This window comes from Urocitellus parryii, chromosome 11 (genome assembly GCF_045843805.1).
Source record: "Urocitellus parryii isolate mUroPar1 chromosome 11, mUroPar1.hap1, whole genome shotgun sequence".
Lineage (NCBI taxonomy): Eukaryota > Metazoa > Chordata > Mammalia > Rodentia > Sciuridae > Urocitellus > Urocitellus parryii.
Window position 1 is genome coordinate 20,765,125 of NC_135541.1, and position 17,571 is coordinate 20,782,695.

Genomic DNA, 17,571 nt, shown 5'->3' on the forward strand with positions numbered 1-17,571 from the left:
TTTCCCCCCTGCCCTCAGGGCAATCCTGTCATTGTGCAGATGGGATCATCCATCTGCAGATGGCTGGTATCTATCTGCACACTGACTCCTTGATGTGTCCCACCAATGCATTCGCTGTGTCCTCACACATGGGACAGGGGGAAGGCATGTTGGTTTGAGAGCTGACTATACCTCTCCCTATTCATTTCTTTTCTGTTTGTGGGGAGCATTTTTGACATGGGGCATCTTTGAAATACCCACTTCTCTTTTTTAAGCCTTTGTGGTCTCTTCCATGGGTTGCACATGAAGGAGAGGTGTGTGTGCGTGTGCTCAGGCCTGTGCACACACATGCACATCCACAAGCTGCTTGGCCATTTTCAATCCACAAACTTCCTTCCTCTGTCTGAAGCCCCTCTTCCTTTACTGCCCCAAGCCAGGGCATCGCAGGAGTCCTCTCGAGGGTGGCAGGCGCAGATGGTGGCAGGGTGTGGGCTCGAGTCCCAGCAGTGGCAGAGACAGGCATAGAGACAGACGAAGACGGGCACCAGGCGCTGTGCTCAGGGGCGCTCCTTCCTGCCCCTTGGGGAGCTGGGAACAAACAAGCCAAGGCAGAGGTGGCAGAAGAGGAGAAGGGGTGGCAGCAGGTGGAAGGAAGCAGGAGAAGAGAGGCAAAACCAGGAAGGAATACAGGGGAGAGAATGAAAGACAATTCGTCAGCTCCACCTTTTCCTTTGATTTTTTTTAACCTTCCTAAACTGAGGGTGAGGTGAAGGCAGGAGGTAGATACAGCAGAATATAGTGTTTTGCATCTGTGGTCTTTTTCCCCTGGTGGGCCAACGTATCGAGCTGAAGACTGGATTTTGACCCCACCACTTCTTAGCTGCATGAGCTAGGTCAAGTTTGTTGACTTCTGAGCACCTGTTTTCAGCTTTCTCCTCTGCAACGAGGATTCCAATAGCACCTATCTCACATGAGGTGTGGGGATTCAATCAGATCCGCCAAGTCCCCAGCTCCGCGGCGCCAACACACAGACGCACGCTGGTGCTGTGGGTCTCGGGCGAGCCCGCGCCTGCGCAGAAGCGTGCCCGCGCCCCGCCCAGCCCTCCGGCCTCCCCCGCCCAGCTTACCGGTTGCTGGAGGCGGGGCTCTCGGTGGCGGCAGCGGCGGCAGCCAGGCCTGGGGGCTATACCGCGGTACACACTGTGCTGACTGTGAACTCCGCCTCGCTGGCCATGATGTCTGTGGGCTGGATGTTGCGGTCGTACATGGGGTTCTCAAATGTGGCCCGAACGTTTGTGTTCTCGTGGCCGGCGTAGCCATTGAACGGCACTTTGGGTCTTCTCCTGGGGATGAGAGAGAGTGACCCTGACATAGAGAGGGAGGGAGGTGCGGAGAGACTCGGGCCCGAGGGGAGGGGGGAAGGGGACAGGTGGGCAGTGGGGGCCAGGAGCGCGCTCTTCCTCTCCGGAGTTACAGCCCGGGCCGGGAAGGCTGGAGGGCTGGGGAGGGCTGGGGTCGGGACGGGGCGGCCCCCTCTGGTCCCCGCTCTCGCTCCGGTCCCCTTCCTCCACGGTACCTGTGCTTGTAGAGATAGAGCACGAAGCCTGCGATGATGAGGGCGATGAAAGGCACCAGGATGGCGGCCGCCACCGAACTGCTGTTGGAAGCAAAGTGGCGGCCGATGGATTCGGGGTCTGACTCCAACAGCCGGAGGTCTGCAAAGTCCCAAAACATAACACTCAAGTCACAGAGACACAGCCCCAGGTGGAAGGTCCCACTGCACACCATCGGGGAGTGGTACCTAGTCCGGGCGTCTGCCTTCCCCAGCTCAGACGGGATTCCCCTGAGAGGAGCCCAGATGATGTCCTGGGGACAGTGTCCACCCAGGGGAAGCCATTCCACATAGGACTTAGCCATGTTCCCAGATAAGACCTTAAAAGGATGCAGCCCTTTGAAAGTTTCTATATACTTCCTTTGGCCTTAGAAGCCTTTTATCAGAAGCCAAAACCCAGCACAGGTGAGGTAGAACAGCTCTGGTCGAAGTGGGGAGGGGCTGAGGCTCCCTCTTCTGGAGGACACCTCTCCCCACCCCAGGCTGGGAGGGCCCAGATGAACATAAGCAGACTCTGGTCCTTGCCCACCTAACTGAGGAGGCTGGAACTCTAAAAGAGTACAGGGATAGAGTCCATTATGGAGCCAAAACAAGAGCCCCAGTTTTCTGGGATCTTTCCAGTGGACTCAACTGTGGGGGCTGGGGAACTTTGCAAGGTTTGAGGGCTGCTGCATGGAAGAGGGTGGTCTTATTCCATGCAGTCCATGATGACAGAACCCAAACAACTTTGGAGAGAGGCAGCAAGCAGGAGAACTACAGGGAAGCAGATTTCTGCTTATAATAGAAATTTCTGGAGGTCACAGCTTTGGGAAAATGTAATGGATCGCCCTGGCAGGCAGGGGACCCTGGGGCCCAGTGCCCGGGGAGTGGGGCTGACTCTGGAGCACCCATGACCCCCACCCCACTCTGCCTCCACTGCTCCTGAGAAGCCAGGGCCCCTCTCTGTGACAGTCTGAGGCCAGGTGCCCTGAGGCTCTGGGTCAGGGCTGTCCCTGAAGTGAGGAGGCTGGACTAGGATGACATGAGGCACACAGGGTCAAGGTGCTGGGGAGGAGCAAAGAGCCACCTCCTTGTGCTCAGCTTTCTCATCTGAAATGAGGACAATGCCAACCAGGATGACTTGCTCTTTTGTGGCAGCAGTGATGATGCCTGAGGCTCTTGGTGGCCCTGCAGTCGGGACTCTGAACTCAAGGGCTGAGCGAGGAACTATGTGGCAGAAGTCAACTGCCAGGCATCGGTGTTTGGAGAGTTGTGACATAGCTTTTGTCAGGATCTCAGAGGTGTCCTGGATCCAAAAGAGGCTAAGAACCTTGTCTCAGATGTTGAACTTCACCAGTCCTCTCCTCTATCCCAGAACACAGTTTCCCTCCCACCCCACGAGCCCACACTTCCAGGGGACAATTGCTAGTTACCAAGTCTTTGAAAGCCAAATTGGCCAAAGCCTTGACCCTTGACGGAGCCTTGGTAGATGAAGGTACCTCCTGCAGATTCCGAGGAGACCTGCAATGGTGGGGGGCAGAGAGAGCAAGATGCAAGGCATGCTAGAAGGATCTAGAACTCCTGCTGGCCACACCAGGTCAGGCCAGAGATATGGTCATAGGTTCTTGCTGGTGTCCCCTACCAACCTGCTGCTCAAAGCACAGACATGACTCTGCCTACACCAAGGCACTGATGTGTGTGTGTGTGGGGGGGGGCATGTACTTGGTATGATGTAGGAAGAACATTCTGTTTTCTACTGTTCAGATCACTGCGGTCTGGCCTCAGTTTCTCATTTGTAAAATGGGAATAACAGTATGTTATAGGGTTACTGGGAGGATTAAATGAATTGGAATTAAAGCACTAGGACATTTATAGGTCTTAGATGCATAGGAGGTATTATTACTGTGATGGAAACCAATTTTTGGAGCTTCATGGAACAAACATGATTAAAATATCCCTAGCAGATTAATGTGCTTTGGAGAGTTGAACATAGTTTCAATAGCTGTTAGTTTTAGGTGGGTAGTAGAGGCCATAAATCCTTCCTGCTCCCTCTCTCTCTGCCTCCATGATGCTCAAACAGGTGGCTGGTGACCTCAGCAGCTAAAGTGGGCTTTGAGGATGCTCAGCTGCTGGTGTACCTCCCAACCCTTGCTCCATCCCCAGGGCACACCCTCTGTCTAATGCACTCTAGGCTGACCTACCCTGCTATCCCCTTAAACATGCCCTGGCTGGCCGAGGCTGCAGCTGCTCCTGGTCCTGAATCTCTCTTCTCTTGCACAGGGACTGACTTCCACCTGGAGGAGTCCCTAGCATGTAATGCTCTCCCAAAGGAGAATGCAAGGAAGTTTCACCTTTCCTACGTGTGCTGGTTTCTCAAGCTCTGCTAAAAATCACAGTCCACATCTTGCAAATACATGTTCAAGGTCACTTGCCACTTACCACCTTCTTCCTGTTCTCATGCACCAAACTATGACCTTCAACTTGCTTATACCCATGGCCTCTAACCCTGCTCTAAAAGCAGAACTTCCTCATCTCTCTCAGATATGGTGACCCTTTGGCCCTTTTAATTTTTCCCTTTTCCACTTTATTAGGTCTCCCTTGCTCCCAATCCTGGCCCCACAGAGAACCTCCAAGTTTCCATGTTGATCCTCGGAGTTTCCATAACTCTCTGTCCTCCTCCTCCTCCCTGGGAATTGGGAATGGGGTGGGGTATGCGGAGATCAATTTGCTGAACTTACATGCCCATCTAAAGCCCAGTGGTCATCTTTGAACTTATTCACAAAGATCTCCACAGGTCCTGTAATCTGGTAGACTTGCAGCAGGAGATGGAAATCTTCTTTCTTGTAATATCCTGGGAAAAGAAAGTTTGGAGAGTGGGTGGTATACTTGAAAGAAGTATGAAAATCTCAAAATCTAAATTTGCAGGTAAATGGGTGTGAAGGTTTATGTGGAATTTCACATGTATCCATCGATGGAAACATTCTCTGCACGCCTGTGAGGAGGTGAATATACTGTCACATGTTAGTATGGGCTGAGTGTGAGTACGTGCAAGTGTGTGCAACTATGTGTTAGTAACTAGACTACTGGGTGGAGAGACTGATCCTGTTTATACATGCACACATGAGAATGTGAATTTTTGCATTTTGGTCTGCCATTAATACATATATATGCTTAGAGTTCAGTGGGTGCAGGAAGACCTGAGGGCATACACGTGGGGTAAATGAATGTGTTTAAGACTGTATTGGAACAAATCAATAGATGTGGCTGTGTGTATGTGTGACTATGAACACATGGGGTCGTGTATCAGCATGCTCATTTACTTGTGCATTCATCAGTCTATCATCTATCGAAGAAACACTCGCTTTCTAAGATTTTTAGTTTTTCTGGTTATACAAAGATTGAGGAGATTTTTTAAAAAAAATGCAGAGGTACATGAAGGAAAAAAAATATTCCCTCCTGATCTCATGACTAAGCAATAACCAATGTTAACATTTCACTGTAAATGATACCAATTTTCTTTATTACAAATACATTTTTTCATTTCAAAAACTGGAGTCAGCTTTTGAATGCATTATAATGGGTGCAAATCCCTCTGAGGTTGACATGGTATTTTATCTAGCAGATATGACATAATTATAACACCTATTTTATTTTTTGGAAAATTTCTATTTTTAGCTTTTTGTAGAAAAGAACCCTCTAAAGAGAACATCCTTTATTAATAAGTGTTGGACTCTGTCCATATCAATTTCTATGATAAAAACTGTTAGAAATGTAATTGATGAGTCCCGTCACCTTCAAGGACCTTGATGTGAATTGCCCAACTCACTTCTAGACTCTACATATTTTCCTTGGGTCTTCTTGCTAGACGTGACCTGCGCTGAGCTTTATCACTTTAAAAGCTCTGAGCTAATGGGGTCAGTGGAAAACCACACTTTGTGTTCATTTTTTCCATGAGTGCCGAAAGATACATTTTCTTTGATTGATTGCTGTATACTTGGGCTTCTGAGAATTCTCAGCCCCATTTTTTGGTTTGGTTTTAGGGATAGAAGGATAGAACTCTCTCTTCTAAGAGCTCTTTACACACTGAAGTATTAATGTTGGTCATCTAACCTTTTCATTAGTGTGTGGTCAAGATGAACAGACATCCCCTCTTTCTCTGACCACCAGGCACAAGCACCAGCCTCCTGTGCGATGTGAGATAGTAGGCTTCCTGGTGAAGGTGGGAGCCCACCCACCACCTTCCCACCCGCTCTGCTTTGTGGACATGGTCTCCTCCTTACCAGCCAAGTGCAGCTCCACGCCACTGTGGTCAATCATGGTGGCGTTGACTTTGCTATTGGCAGCCTGGAAGCCGGTCACTCTGAGCATGGCTGGCTGCTTCTTCCCCTGGTACTCATAGGCCCCTTTCCATAGGGAATTCTTGGCAAAAACATCCCCAGGAACTAGAGGAATTGAGAAACAGGTGTGAGAAGGATTTGTGTGTGGGGGCATCAATGGGGGCCAGCTGAGGAGCGATCCCAGCTCACTCAAGGAAGCTGTTTCTTCCCCCAATGTCTAACACGTGGGAAGGGTGGTCAAGGGCCCTGGCTCTCTTGTGATCATCCCGAGTCTCAGAGTGGATGGGTGGAGGGAGTTGAAACAGTACATCAAAGAGATGTCTGTACTTCCATGTTAATTGAAGCACTATTCATATGAGTCAAATTAGGGGAACAACCAAAGTGTCTCATTAATGCATCAGCAGGTAAAGCAAATGTGGTAAACATATGCATTCAGCCTTGAAAAAGAAGGAAATCCTTTCATTTGGCACAACATGGATGAACTTGGAGGATATTATGCTAAGTGAAATAAGCCAGGGACAGAAAGAACAAATGCTGCATGATTTCACTTAGATGAGTGTGCTAAAAACTGAACTCAAGAAAAGCAGACAGTAGAATGGTGGTTACCAGGGGCTGGGAGGGAGAGGCAAGATGGTCAAAGGGTATAAGGTTTCATCTGGACAGGAGGAATTACGTTCTAGTGATACATTTCACAGCACAGTGACCACAGTTAATAATTATGTATTGAATATTTCAAAACTGCTGAAGGAGCAGGTTTTAGATGCGCTCACCACAAAAACAACCAGGAGAGGATGTGTTAGCTTTATTCATACAACAACATATACATGTACCACAACTTCCCATTGTACCCCATAAATATATACATTTATTATTTGTCGATTAAAAGCAAAATATTTAAAAAAAGAAGAAAGAAAGGGAATCAGAAGATAGTGAGAGAAGGAAGAAAGAAAAGAGAAGAAAAAAAAGGAAGGAAGGGGTTTAAAAGATAGAGAAAGGGGAGAGAAGAGGAAAGTGCCACCAGCCTAGTCTGGTAGGGGGGAACGTGAGCTGGTGAAGTGAGAGGGCTCTGGATTCCAGTCTGAGCTGTCATCATCAGTTGCTTGATCATGTGCAAGAACCTTGACTTCCTCCCTGTCTAGGCCACACCTGTAGTTCAGCTAAACGGGGCCAACCCATCTACCTCACTGTCAGGCTAAACGACCGAATGCTGCAAACTGCATGTTACACCGTGCTGAGCACTCACAGCACCTAATGCATGATGGCTACTAAAACTGTCATTTATCCTTGTAATCATTCTTGCAGGCAAGAATTCCAATCCCTATTTTACCAAAAGGTGAATTGAAGCTTTAGTGGAGACGCACATCCGCCTAAGGACAGAGCTGGTCAGATAGCAAAATGGCACTAGAACTGAGTCTATGATGCCAAATCTGGCCTTGGTTCCTAGTGACACACAGGCTCACGTGGTGCTGTTATTTGGATCTCAAATGCCTGTGTGGTAAAGGACTGGTCCCCAGTTGGGGGCAATATTGGGAGTAAGTGAGGCCTGGTGGGAGGGTTTAGGTCACTGGGAACATGCTCTTGAAGGGGGTTGTAGGACCCTTCCCCTTCCTCTTCTTGTCTCTCTTTTGCACCTCAACATGAACTTGCTCCTTCCATGATGTGCTGCCTTACCATAGTCCCCAAAACAAGAGGTCAATCATTCATGGGCTGACCTCTAAGACCATGAGCCAAAATAAACCTTTTCTGTTCACAAGCTATCTCAGGTATTTATTTGTTACAGTAACAGCAAGCTGACTAACTCAAGTGGTTAAAAAAAGTAGAAGGTTCAAAAAAGGCATGTGATAGTCTGCATTAATTTTGCATTGGTCAGACCACATCCACATCTGTCATTTTTTCAGTTCTGGAACTGTCTTTGAAAGACACAATACCAATCTTAAAGAGGTAACAATTTCCAGGAAGCTCCCTGGGCAGGACCTGGATCTAAGCCTATGCCATGGGAGCAATTCATGGTGCCAGAGCTCAGAGCTCTGGACATGTTTCTGGGAGGCCCTGCCTCTCTCTTCTGATGAGGTTTCTGCTTCCTTCAGTCTCACTTCCTTCTAGGCTGCCTAGCTGGGGAGGAAGGTGGGGAAACCGTGCCCTCCCACTGGAACTCGTGCGCGTGTTTCTGGCTCACTAGGCAGTAGAAACAACACAGGTGTCTTGAGCCAATGGTCTGGACAGTACATACCGGAGGCTTGAGTGAGTGGCGGCTCCCGGGCAGTGTTGATGGGTCTCCCACTGGGCCGGACCTCTGCTGGGGAGAGAGAATGGAAGAAAACAGCATCAGCCTCTGGTCCACACTCTGTTGGAAACCGTGTGACACGAGGTCAGTGGGTCCTCTTTGGAGTGAGACCTGCTTTGGACTCAGCTTCTTAGACAAGGAGTGTGGCCCCATCTCAGAATAATAAAACAAAGAGCTGCACAGTGACAGTTATTAAAATTTTAAATGAGGCTTTAGGAGATAACCATGTATGTGATTATTTATTACTGCATTAAATAACTAGGGGAACAGTATCTACCATAATCTTGAAGTAGCCAGGAGAAAGAGTGGAAATAGAATTACCATATGATCCAGAGGTCTCACTTCTGGGTATCTGCCCAGCGGGACTGATGTCACTATGCCCAAGTGATGCCAACACTCCCCTGCTAGTTCAGCATCATCCACAGCAGACATGATATGGAATCAACCCTCTTGTCCATTTTTACACACACACACACACACACACACACACACACACGAATGCTATTCAGCCTGTTAAAAGGAGATGTTGTCCTGACAACATGAGGACAGTAAGTGAAATAAGCTAAGTAACTCCTGCAGGAGCTCACTTCTTTTTTATCATCATACAGAAATAAAAAGAAGTTAAACTCTGGAAGCAGAAAGGAACATGATAGTTCCCAGGGGCTGGGGCAGTGAACAGATGGAATTGGGGAGATGTTGGTCAAAGGGTACAAAATTTCAGTTAGACACGAGGAACAAGTCGTGAACAGCTCAATAACAAAGTATTGTATATATGAAATTGCTAAGAGAGTAGTTTTTAAGTGCTAATTAGCTTGGTTCAGCCATTCCACAACATATACAGATGTCAGAACATTATGTTGTACACATACCAATATTTATTTGTCAATGAAAAATGAAGCATTAATTGGATGAAAAAACTAAAATCATGAGGCACCACTTGGCATCCTTTTTGGATGGCTGTGCTAAAAAAGATGGACAATAATAAGTGTTGGCAAGTATGTAGAGCAATTGGAACCTGAGTATATATGCTGCTGGGAATGCAAATGGTGCAGGCACTGTGGAGAACAGCTTGGCAGCTTCTCAACATGCCACATTCTACTTGTAGATGTCTACCCAAGAGAATTGAAAATATTCACACAAAACATACACGTTTGTTAAAAGTAGCATTTTTCATAAAATAGCCAAGTAGAAACAACCAAAGTGTCCATCAATGGATGAATGGACAAAAAAAAATGTAATATAAACATATCCTAAAATATTATTCAGCCATTAAAAAGGAATGAGATTCTGAGACTGCCAAAACATGGATGAATGCTGAATACATTATGCCAAGTGTAATAAACCAGGCACAAAAGGACAGATGTTGTATGATGTCACTGACACAAGATATTTAGAACAGGCAATTTCACAGAGATGGAGAGAAAAACAGAGGTTACCACAGGCTAAGAAGATGGGAGTTATTGCTTAATAGGCACCGAATTTCTGTTCAGGATGATGACAAAGTTCTGGAAATGGATAGTGGTGATGGCTGAATGATACTGTGACTGTATCTAATGCCAATGTACACTTAAAATTTTATGTTGTATACATTTTGCCACAACAAAAAATGAATAATGAACATATTTTTAAAAAGAACCCATGTATCATCTCCATATGTGGAAAACACATAGAAAGGATAAATATGCCATACCCCAAAATATGTGCCCCATACATATGCACAAATGTGTCACTTCAATTTTAATAATGAAAAAACTTTAAAAAGCAAATATTGCTTTCTATAAATAAAATTTACAATAATCCATACAATGAAAATAAAACAATGTTATTCTGATCAAGACTCTGATCATCAAAAGTTTCTTTGGCAGGCAAGATGGCCAAGTAGTTAAGAGCATGGACCCTGAAGTTGGAATGTCAGAGTTTGGATCTTTTCCTTTACCAGCTGGTGACCTTGGGCATATGACTTAACCTCTCTGTGCCCCAGTTTCCTTATATATTAATGGGACCAGCACTAACTCACAGGATGATGAGGACTGAATGAGCTAACTCACACAAAGTGCATATGGTGTGGTCAGCTCCTATAAGAGAGAGTTCAATTCTATTCCAGCATCAACTGATGCTCTATATTTGACCCTTTCACTTAAGGCCAGACTCAAACATCACCTTCTCCAGGAAGCCTTCCCTGACTCCCCCCAGGTTTAGCGCCCTCCCTTCCCGTTCCCTCAGTGTTCAGCGCATCGCTACGTTCCTCAAGGTACTGTTACACCTGAAAACACGTCTGTGTCTCTGCAAGTCAAGTATGAGCTCCTTTCAGGGCAGGGCTGTGTCTTCCAGCACTGAATCCTGCACAGTGATGATGCACAAGAAATAGAGAAATTGTGGATGGAGAAGAGGGAGGGGCTGGTGATCACTTGAGGAGAGAGATGTTTGCTGACTTGAACTTTATGCAGTGTCCATGTACCGAAATGTCACATACGACCTCAGAAATGTGCATTATTTTTATGTATTAGTTTAAAAAAGTAACAAGGTGTCGGGGGGTCCTGGACATCTTGGGTGGGTACCGTTTCATCAAGTTTATAATCTGTGTCATGTGTCCTTCTGATTTGGTGGAAGAGCGACCTTTTCTGTGCCTGGTGATGAGCCTGCCCCTGCAATGTGCTTAAGTACAGGCAGAGGTGGCGAGCTAAGCCTTGGGGTTCGCCAGGCGCTTCCTTAGACTGCTCTGGGGTGGTCTCCTGGAGACACAGTGCCTCGAAGGATCTGAGCCAGGGTCCGGCTGCTGGAAATCCCGTTTATTCCTTCCTTTCGCCTTTTCAGCCCAAGCACAGCGTCCCCTCTGGCCTCCCACGGGGGGGGGGGTGCTCTGGGCGGGCTCACTCACCCAGGCAGATGGGCGGCTTGCCGGTCCAGCTGCCGTCCGCCCGGCAGGTGCGGTGCTCGGAGCCACCTTTGAGGGAGAAGCCCTCCTGGCAGGAGTAGATGAGCGTGTAGCCCATGGAGGGCAGGTCCAGGGCCCCGACGTTGGCATGGGTTGGTGTCTCCGGCTGCTTGCAGTGGTGGGCTGGCGGGAGGAGAGACGTAGTGAGACCTGAGGAGATGGGGTCTTCGGGGGCCTCCTCCACCATTCCGATTCCAGATGGAACATGCCCTCCCTTTCCCTTCTGGGTCCTTTCCTGCCCAGCACCCCCCTGCCCCAGACTCCTCCCCAGCCCTAGATTTGGTCAAGTCTAGGAATGGCCAAGATGGAGATGGCGTGGCGGATGGCTTGGCCAGCCCTGGAGGAATCCAAGCCTGAAGCACTGCCTACGGGACGATGGAGTCACTGTGGTCAGAGCCTGAAATCCGCGGACTCCCAGGGCGGGGCCTTGTACTTAGTTTTTGCTGCCACTGGACAGATTTTGCTTTTTGAAGGCAGGGAATTGCTTCTAATTCCAGAAAGGCTTTTGTGTGGAGACACCTGTGAAGCCCCAGGGGGCAAGCACCACAAAGAGGTCGGCACTGGTGGGGACAGAGCCGAGTGCTCCCTGCCACTGAGGGCACTCAGAGCATCAGCGCATCTCCCAGGTGCCCACAGGCAGGGGGACGCAGGTGGGGGCCGCACTCACGGACGCAGTCGGGCGGGGTTCCGCTCCAGGTCAGGTTGGGCAGGCAGGTCCTGGTGGTGGAGCCCTGAAGCAGGTATCCTTTCTGACAACGGAAGAGCACCGTGCTGCCAACCTGTGGCAAGGACAGAGGGTCCCGTCATCCCTTTCCAGCCAGTGACGCCTGTCCCCCGCTGCTTACTTGCCCTGACCCAGCGCCTGCCCACGCTGCTGCCTCTGCCTGCAACCCTGGGTGTCTCTGCCTGGTTGACTCTCAGATGAGGCGGTGGTGGGATGGAAAACATGGTGGGATGGAAAACACCGCTCGAGTGTGTCCCTCTCTTCTATGAAACGGTGAGTTCCCCAAGGATGGGAGACTTGCTTTCTTTACAGATGTCCCTCCCCCAGCAGGGCTCTGGGCTTCTTGAACATCTCACTCACAGAATAGCCCCTTCCTCCACTTCTCCCCTGCTCAGCTGCGTTCCCCACTGACACCTCCACTAGCTCCTAACTGTCCCCCTCCATACTCCTGCAGCCACCAGCCCTACCTCCCCTTCTCCAATCCACTTGTGTGACCATATCAGTTTCCTACTCGGCAAATCAGACTGCACCACTTCCCAGCTCAGATGCTCCTGTGTCCCTGTCACCTCCTGGAGCAAATTCCAATGCAACATGAAACTCCATGATTTCCACTCCCTTCCACACCCAACTTGTCTTCCTCTTAGATTTCATCATTTGATTCAGCAAACGGCAACTTTATCCACCCAGTTGTGCAAATCAGAAACCTCAAGTCACGTTTGACTCTTTCCATGCCTCAGTCCGACCCATGGTCAGGTCCTCTTAGCTCTGTGGAAGGACACTGTGCCCCGAAGGCTCCATGTCTCTCCCTGCTGTCCCTGAGCTCGCACAACATCACCCTTACTTTTCACGTGAGTCACCTCCACAGCGTCCTGCTTGTCTGAGTGCCTCTATTCTTCCCCCCTCTGTCCTTCAGTCTCAACTCGGCAGCCCAAGTGGTCTTTCAAATGATGTTGCTTCCTGTGACTTTTCAAATAAAACCCAGGAGATGACATTGGCCTCAAGGCCCTGCATGGCCTGGCCCAGATCCCCTCCTTGCAAGAATTATTAGGAGTTATCTGAGACGTACAAAAAGATGCACAGAACTGATGGGGACAGGGCATGTGATCACAGAACGAGCTCTGTGAGTGGAGCCGCTGTGCCACTGAAGGCTCAACTCTGTGGCATGGTGGTCACAGCCCCTGCTCCTTCTCTGCCCCATCCCTTGAGACCCTCTCAGTGGTAACCATTCTCCTGAATTTTTCCTTACCCTGATAATAGTAGTCCTATCCCATCAATGTGTAATACATCTCCAAACAGTTTAATTAGTCTTACTAGTTTTCATCTGTGCATCACCGCTGTCATTAATGATGCATCTCCAGGATGCATCCGTGTAGAGCTGTGGTGCATTCATTTTCACTGCTGTGTAATAATCCACTCTATGATTATGTTACAGTTTTTATTATTCCCTGGTGACATGTGCAAGACTGTCTCTAGGCAATAAAAAAGTTCCAGGAGTGGAACTTTTGGACCACACAGAAACTTCTGGTGAGGTGTACTGTGTCTAACCTCAGCAGCCATTGAAGCTTCCACACCTAGCCCAGACCTCTGACTTCACCTCTCCTCCTCGCCCACTGGGCTGCAGACTGGCTGAGGGCTTGCTGTCCAGCCTCACCCTGATAATCCCTTCCCTGCCTCGGAGCTCCTGTGCCCTGGCCCTGGCTCAGTCAGGAGTGTCACCTGGCTTTGCACAGGATTGCCCTTCTCATTGTGGAGGCCGAAGTTCAAATGTCACCTTCAGGAGGGCTCTTCCCTAACTACCCTACCTAAAATAGTGACCACCTTGTTCAAGCCCCCTTATACCCCATTATGTGATGCTTGGTACTTGTGGAAGTGATCTTGGTAGTTGGATTATTGTCACCATCTGGGCAGCTCCATCAGGGCAAGCCCCTCGCCTGCCCACTCACCCCGAGTCCCCTCATCTGGAACCGCTCATGGCAGTGAATATCTGCTGCCTGAGCACAGATTGAAGGAGTAAGTGATGTCACCCGGTGAGGGCCCAGCCTGTCCTTCCCAGGTTAGTCCCTGACACCTTCTTGGGCGTGTCTTGGGCTCTAGCTAACTGTCCACCCCCCTGTCTTTCTGCTTCCTTTCTTCCATTCATTCCCCCCCCCCAGGCCTTCCAAGACTCCTCCTCCCATAGCTCCTTCTGAAATGTGTGAGGGGCCTCCATCCTCACAGGGTGCTTCATACACTTAATATCATCCTGCAAACATTTTCTATGTTTACAACACCATTATCATTTATTGGCTACACAATTTTGCAATGGGCGGTTGCACTGTAATTACATTTTATCATAAATCTGATGTTAGGCATTTTCTATTATAAAGGTACATGTGACTTTCATGTGTATTATTTTCTTGGGAGAATTTCTAGGAGTGCACTCATCTGCCTGCTGGCAGACATGCCTCTGGGGTAGCCCCTGCTGGTTCCCATCACCCAGAATAAGCTGTGTCTGTGGCCAGGGTGCGAGTGCCTTGAGGACAGGAGGTCTGTCTGCCTCACGCATTTCAATATTTCCACAAACACCCACCCCAACTCTGGGGTTGCGGGGAGTGTTCTCGGCCCTGCAAGCCGCCTGCCTCCTCTGCCTCCCTGCTGGGCAGAGCTCTTCCAGTTTCGAAGGGTTCGATAAAGCAGAACACTTTTTTCCTCCAATTTCAAGTCTTGTCTTGCCCCCGTGCTGTCCCCAAGAAGGTCCCTGAGTCTTCTGATGCTGTGACAGGAAGGGACAGGAGGCAGGAAGGCCCCGTCTTGGCTGACCTCCTTACCTGGTAGCCTTGGGAATTGTTCTGTATCCCGAACTGTGGCACTCCAGGGTCCGCGCACATGGTCAGCGTGGGATCTGGATGGCCCAAACAAAGAAGCAGGCCACATGGTCACCCACACTTTCACCGTGGCGGTCACCCTGACAGATGAATGTAGAAAACCAAGCCACATCCCGATGCCCCTGCCTTCTGAGGCTCTGCCTGCCCCAGAGCCCCAGCTGACTGCTGATTCCCCAAGACATTAACTCTGGCCATTTCTTGTCCTGCTCCAAGAAACCTGAAGGAGGAGGACTTGTTCCTTATTGCAGATGAGACGGGAAAGGGAAAGCAGCCTCTCAGGTCCCAAAGATGACTGCCCGCCACCTGCCCAGCCCCGCACTCAGCCCCACAGCCCCCTCACCTATGCAGCTGGGCTGGGTGCCACTCCATGTCCCATCCGATTGACAAAACCTCCGTGGAGAGCCCACCAGCACCAGAGGAGGGTGGCAGGAGTAGGACACAGATGACCTGTACGAGAAGCCTCGGTCCTCTCTCCTCCCACGGGGCGGGACCCCAGGATCGCCACAGAACACGGCTGGGAAGACAAGGGAGAAAGGCGGGTCTTAGTTACTTTCTAGAGCCCAGTAGTCCACCGGCTCTGCCTTTGTTCTGTGTCTTTCCAGGTTCCACTTGAACTCTGGGAGCGCAGCTGCTTCCACCTGTCTCTGTGCTTCGACTGCTAATCCCCTGTCCTTTGCATCAGAGAGCCTGGCAATCACTGTCCAAGTAAAGGAGTAACATCTCAGGGAGTTCAGAATATGGAGGCAGGGCTGTGGGTGTAGCTCAGTGGTAGGCCCATGTTGAGGCTGTGGGTTCAATTCCCCGTATGGCAAAGGAAAAAAGATCAATTTTTGTGCATATCCCCTTCCATTCCTTATTTGGTTGTGTGTATACGTGTGTTTGGCTACAAACTCAGTACCCATATGACTGCAATCTTGTTTCATTCACTTAATATCATCCTCAAATATTTTCTGTTTATAAAATTATCATCATTTATTGGCTACACAATTTTGCAATGGATAGTTGTACTATAATTACATTTCTGGGTACTGGGGATTGAACCCAGGTGAACTTAACCTCTGAACCACATTCCTAACCTTTTTATTTTGAGACAGGGTCTTGCTAAGTCGCTGAGGCTGAGTTTGAACTTGCAATCCTCCTACCTTAGCAACTTCCTGAGTAGCTGGGATGATACGCGTTTGCCACTGCACCCAACTGTAATTACATTTTATCATAACTCTGATGTTGAGCATTTTCTATTATAAAATTATACATGAATTTCCTTCCACACATATTATCTTTTTAAGAGAATTTTGTAGGAGTGCACTTATCTTCAAAGGTTTTAGCATGGTCTCCGTCCTTGAGGTAAAGTGTCAAATTTCTTTCAAAAAGGTTGACATTTACACTGTGGCAGGTGTGTATGAGTGTGCCCATTCTACTGAGTTCATGTTAACATCAGAAATATCATTAAGCTCAATTCACAATAGCCAAACTATGGAACCAATCTAGGTGCCCTTTAATAGATGAATGATAAAGAAAATGTGATATATATACACAATGGAAAGTTACTCAGCATTAAAGAAGAATGAAATTATGGCATTAGCCAGTAAATAAAGAAAAAAAAAAAAAGCAAAGGTAAAAAAAAAAATCACCACCAGTAGGCTGGGATGCGGCTCAGTGGTAGAGTGCTTGCCTAGCAACTGCAAAGTCCTAGGTCCAATGCCATGGCAAAGCTCCCGTGGCATCACTACAAACATCACTTTATGCTATCATGTGTGCACACACTATGAGGTTCATTATTGCAGGCAAGATAAAATGCAAGATGAACCTGTAGCCTATGCCCTGGAAGTTGGAGATTCTGAGCTGACCAATCAGAAGCTAGCTAGAGGCTGAGTAGATCAGATACCGTAATATCTGGAAGAGACAACTCCATAAACAAGATATGCAAAGGCTGACAAAGACCCGATCAGCCTAACAAGCAATGGGATACCAATTAAAGGGATGAGATACGTTTTTAAACTCCATGGGCTCATAGATATTTTAAAATATTGGCAACTCCATTGTTGATGGGGGTATGAGTCAAGAACCATTGCTGAAATTGCAGGTGGAATGTAAATGAGGATGCTCTTTCCAGAAGGCAATTCAGGGCAACATGTGTCAGGAAGCACAGGGGCCTGCCCACTGGCCCAGCAATCACACTCCTAAGCCTTTCTTATGAGAGTGAAGAAATGTTATTTGCAGGGATATTTACTACAGAACTGCTTCTAACATGATTAAATTGGAGACAATCTAAATTCATCACCAATAGGAGGAGATTAAGCAAACTGTGGTGTGGTATAGGAAATTCTTTAAAGCCATTAAAAATGATGATGCATATATCTGCATATACTAATAGAGAGAGGTTTTGAGGGAAAGGTCCTTATGGCCCATCAGTGAATACAAGTCATGAAATAACACATACAGCATGATCCAACACCGTTTATAGAGATTTGTGTGTGTATCATTGTATATGAAAAATACATGTGATCCATGTGGAGGCAGAATCCAAGCCTGACTTTATGGTTTATCTTTGAGAAATATTATTTTCTAATATAGTTCAATTTTCTTTTACAATGGCCTTAATTCATTATTTGGTGTGTGTGTGTGTGTGTGTGTGTGCGCGCACACACACACACGCTGGGGATTGAACCCAGGGTCTCACTCATGCCAAGTATGCACTCTGCCACTCAGCTATACTGCCATCCCAACTCTCGAAGTCCCCATCATACATTGTTAAAAAGAAATATTGGCAACTCCATTTTTCTCAATAGGAAAAGCAAGGTTGCTGAGTCCACACTCAGTGCTGAGACTCAGTAAACTTTCAATGTCTCCCTTGTGG

At 48.2% G+C, this 17,571-nt stretch overlaps 1 protein-coding gene across 1 annotated transcript in view; it reads right to left on the bottom strand.

Annotated features, from left to right (window-relative positions):
- Nucleotides 1-1,162: 1,162 nt before the first annotated feature.
- Nucleotides 1,163-17,571, bottom strand: part of Csmd2 (CUB and Sushi multiple domains 2) — a 540,652-nt gene continuing 524,243 nt past the window's right edge. The window contains exons 61-70 of the mRNA XM_026406835.2: nucleotides 15,055-15,228; nucleotides 14,658-14,731; nucleotides 11,794-11,905; nucleotides 11,070-11,249; nucleotides 8,138-8,200; nucleotides 5,851-6,012; nucleotides 4,309-4,421; nucleotides 3,004-3,091; nucleotides 1,556-1,694; nucleotides 1,163-1,322 (exon numbers count right to left, since the gene is read on the bottom strand). Coding sequence (XP_026262620.2) covers nucleotides 1,163-1,322; nucleotides 1,556-1,694; nucleotides 3,004-3,091; nucleotides 4,309-4,421; nucleotides 5,851-6,012; nucleotides 8,138-8,200; nucleotides 11,070-11,249; nucleotides 11,794-11,905; nucleotides 14,658-14,731; nucleotides 15,055-15,228 — 1,265 coding nt within the window. The remainder of the gene's footprint in view (nucleotides 1,323-1,555; nucleotides 1,695-3,003; nucleotides 3,092-4,308; nucleotides 4,422-5,850; nucleotides 6,013-8,137; nucleotides 8,201-11,069; nucleotides 11,250-11,793; nucleotides 11,906-14,657; nucleotides 14,732-15,054; nucleotides 15,229-17,571) is intronic.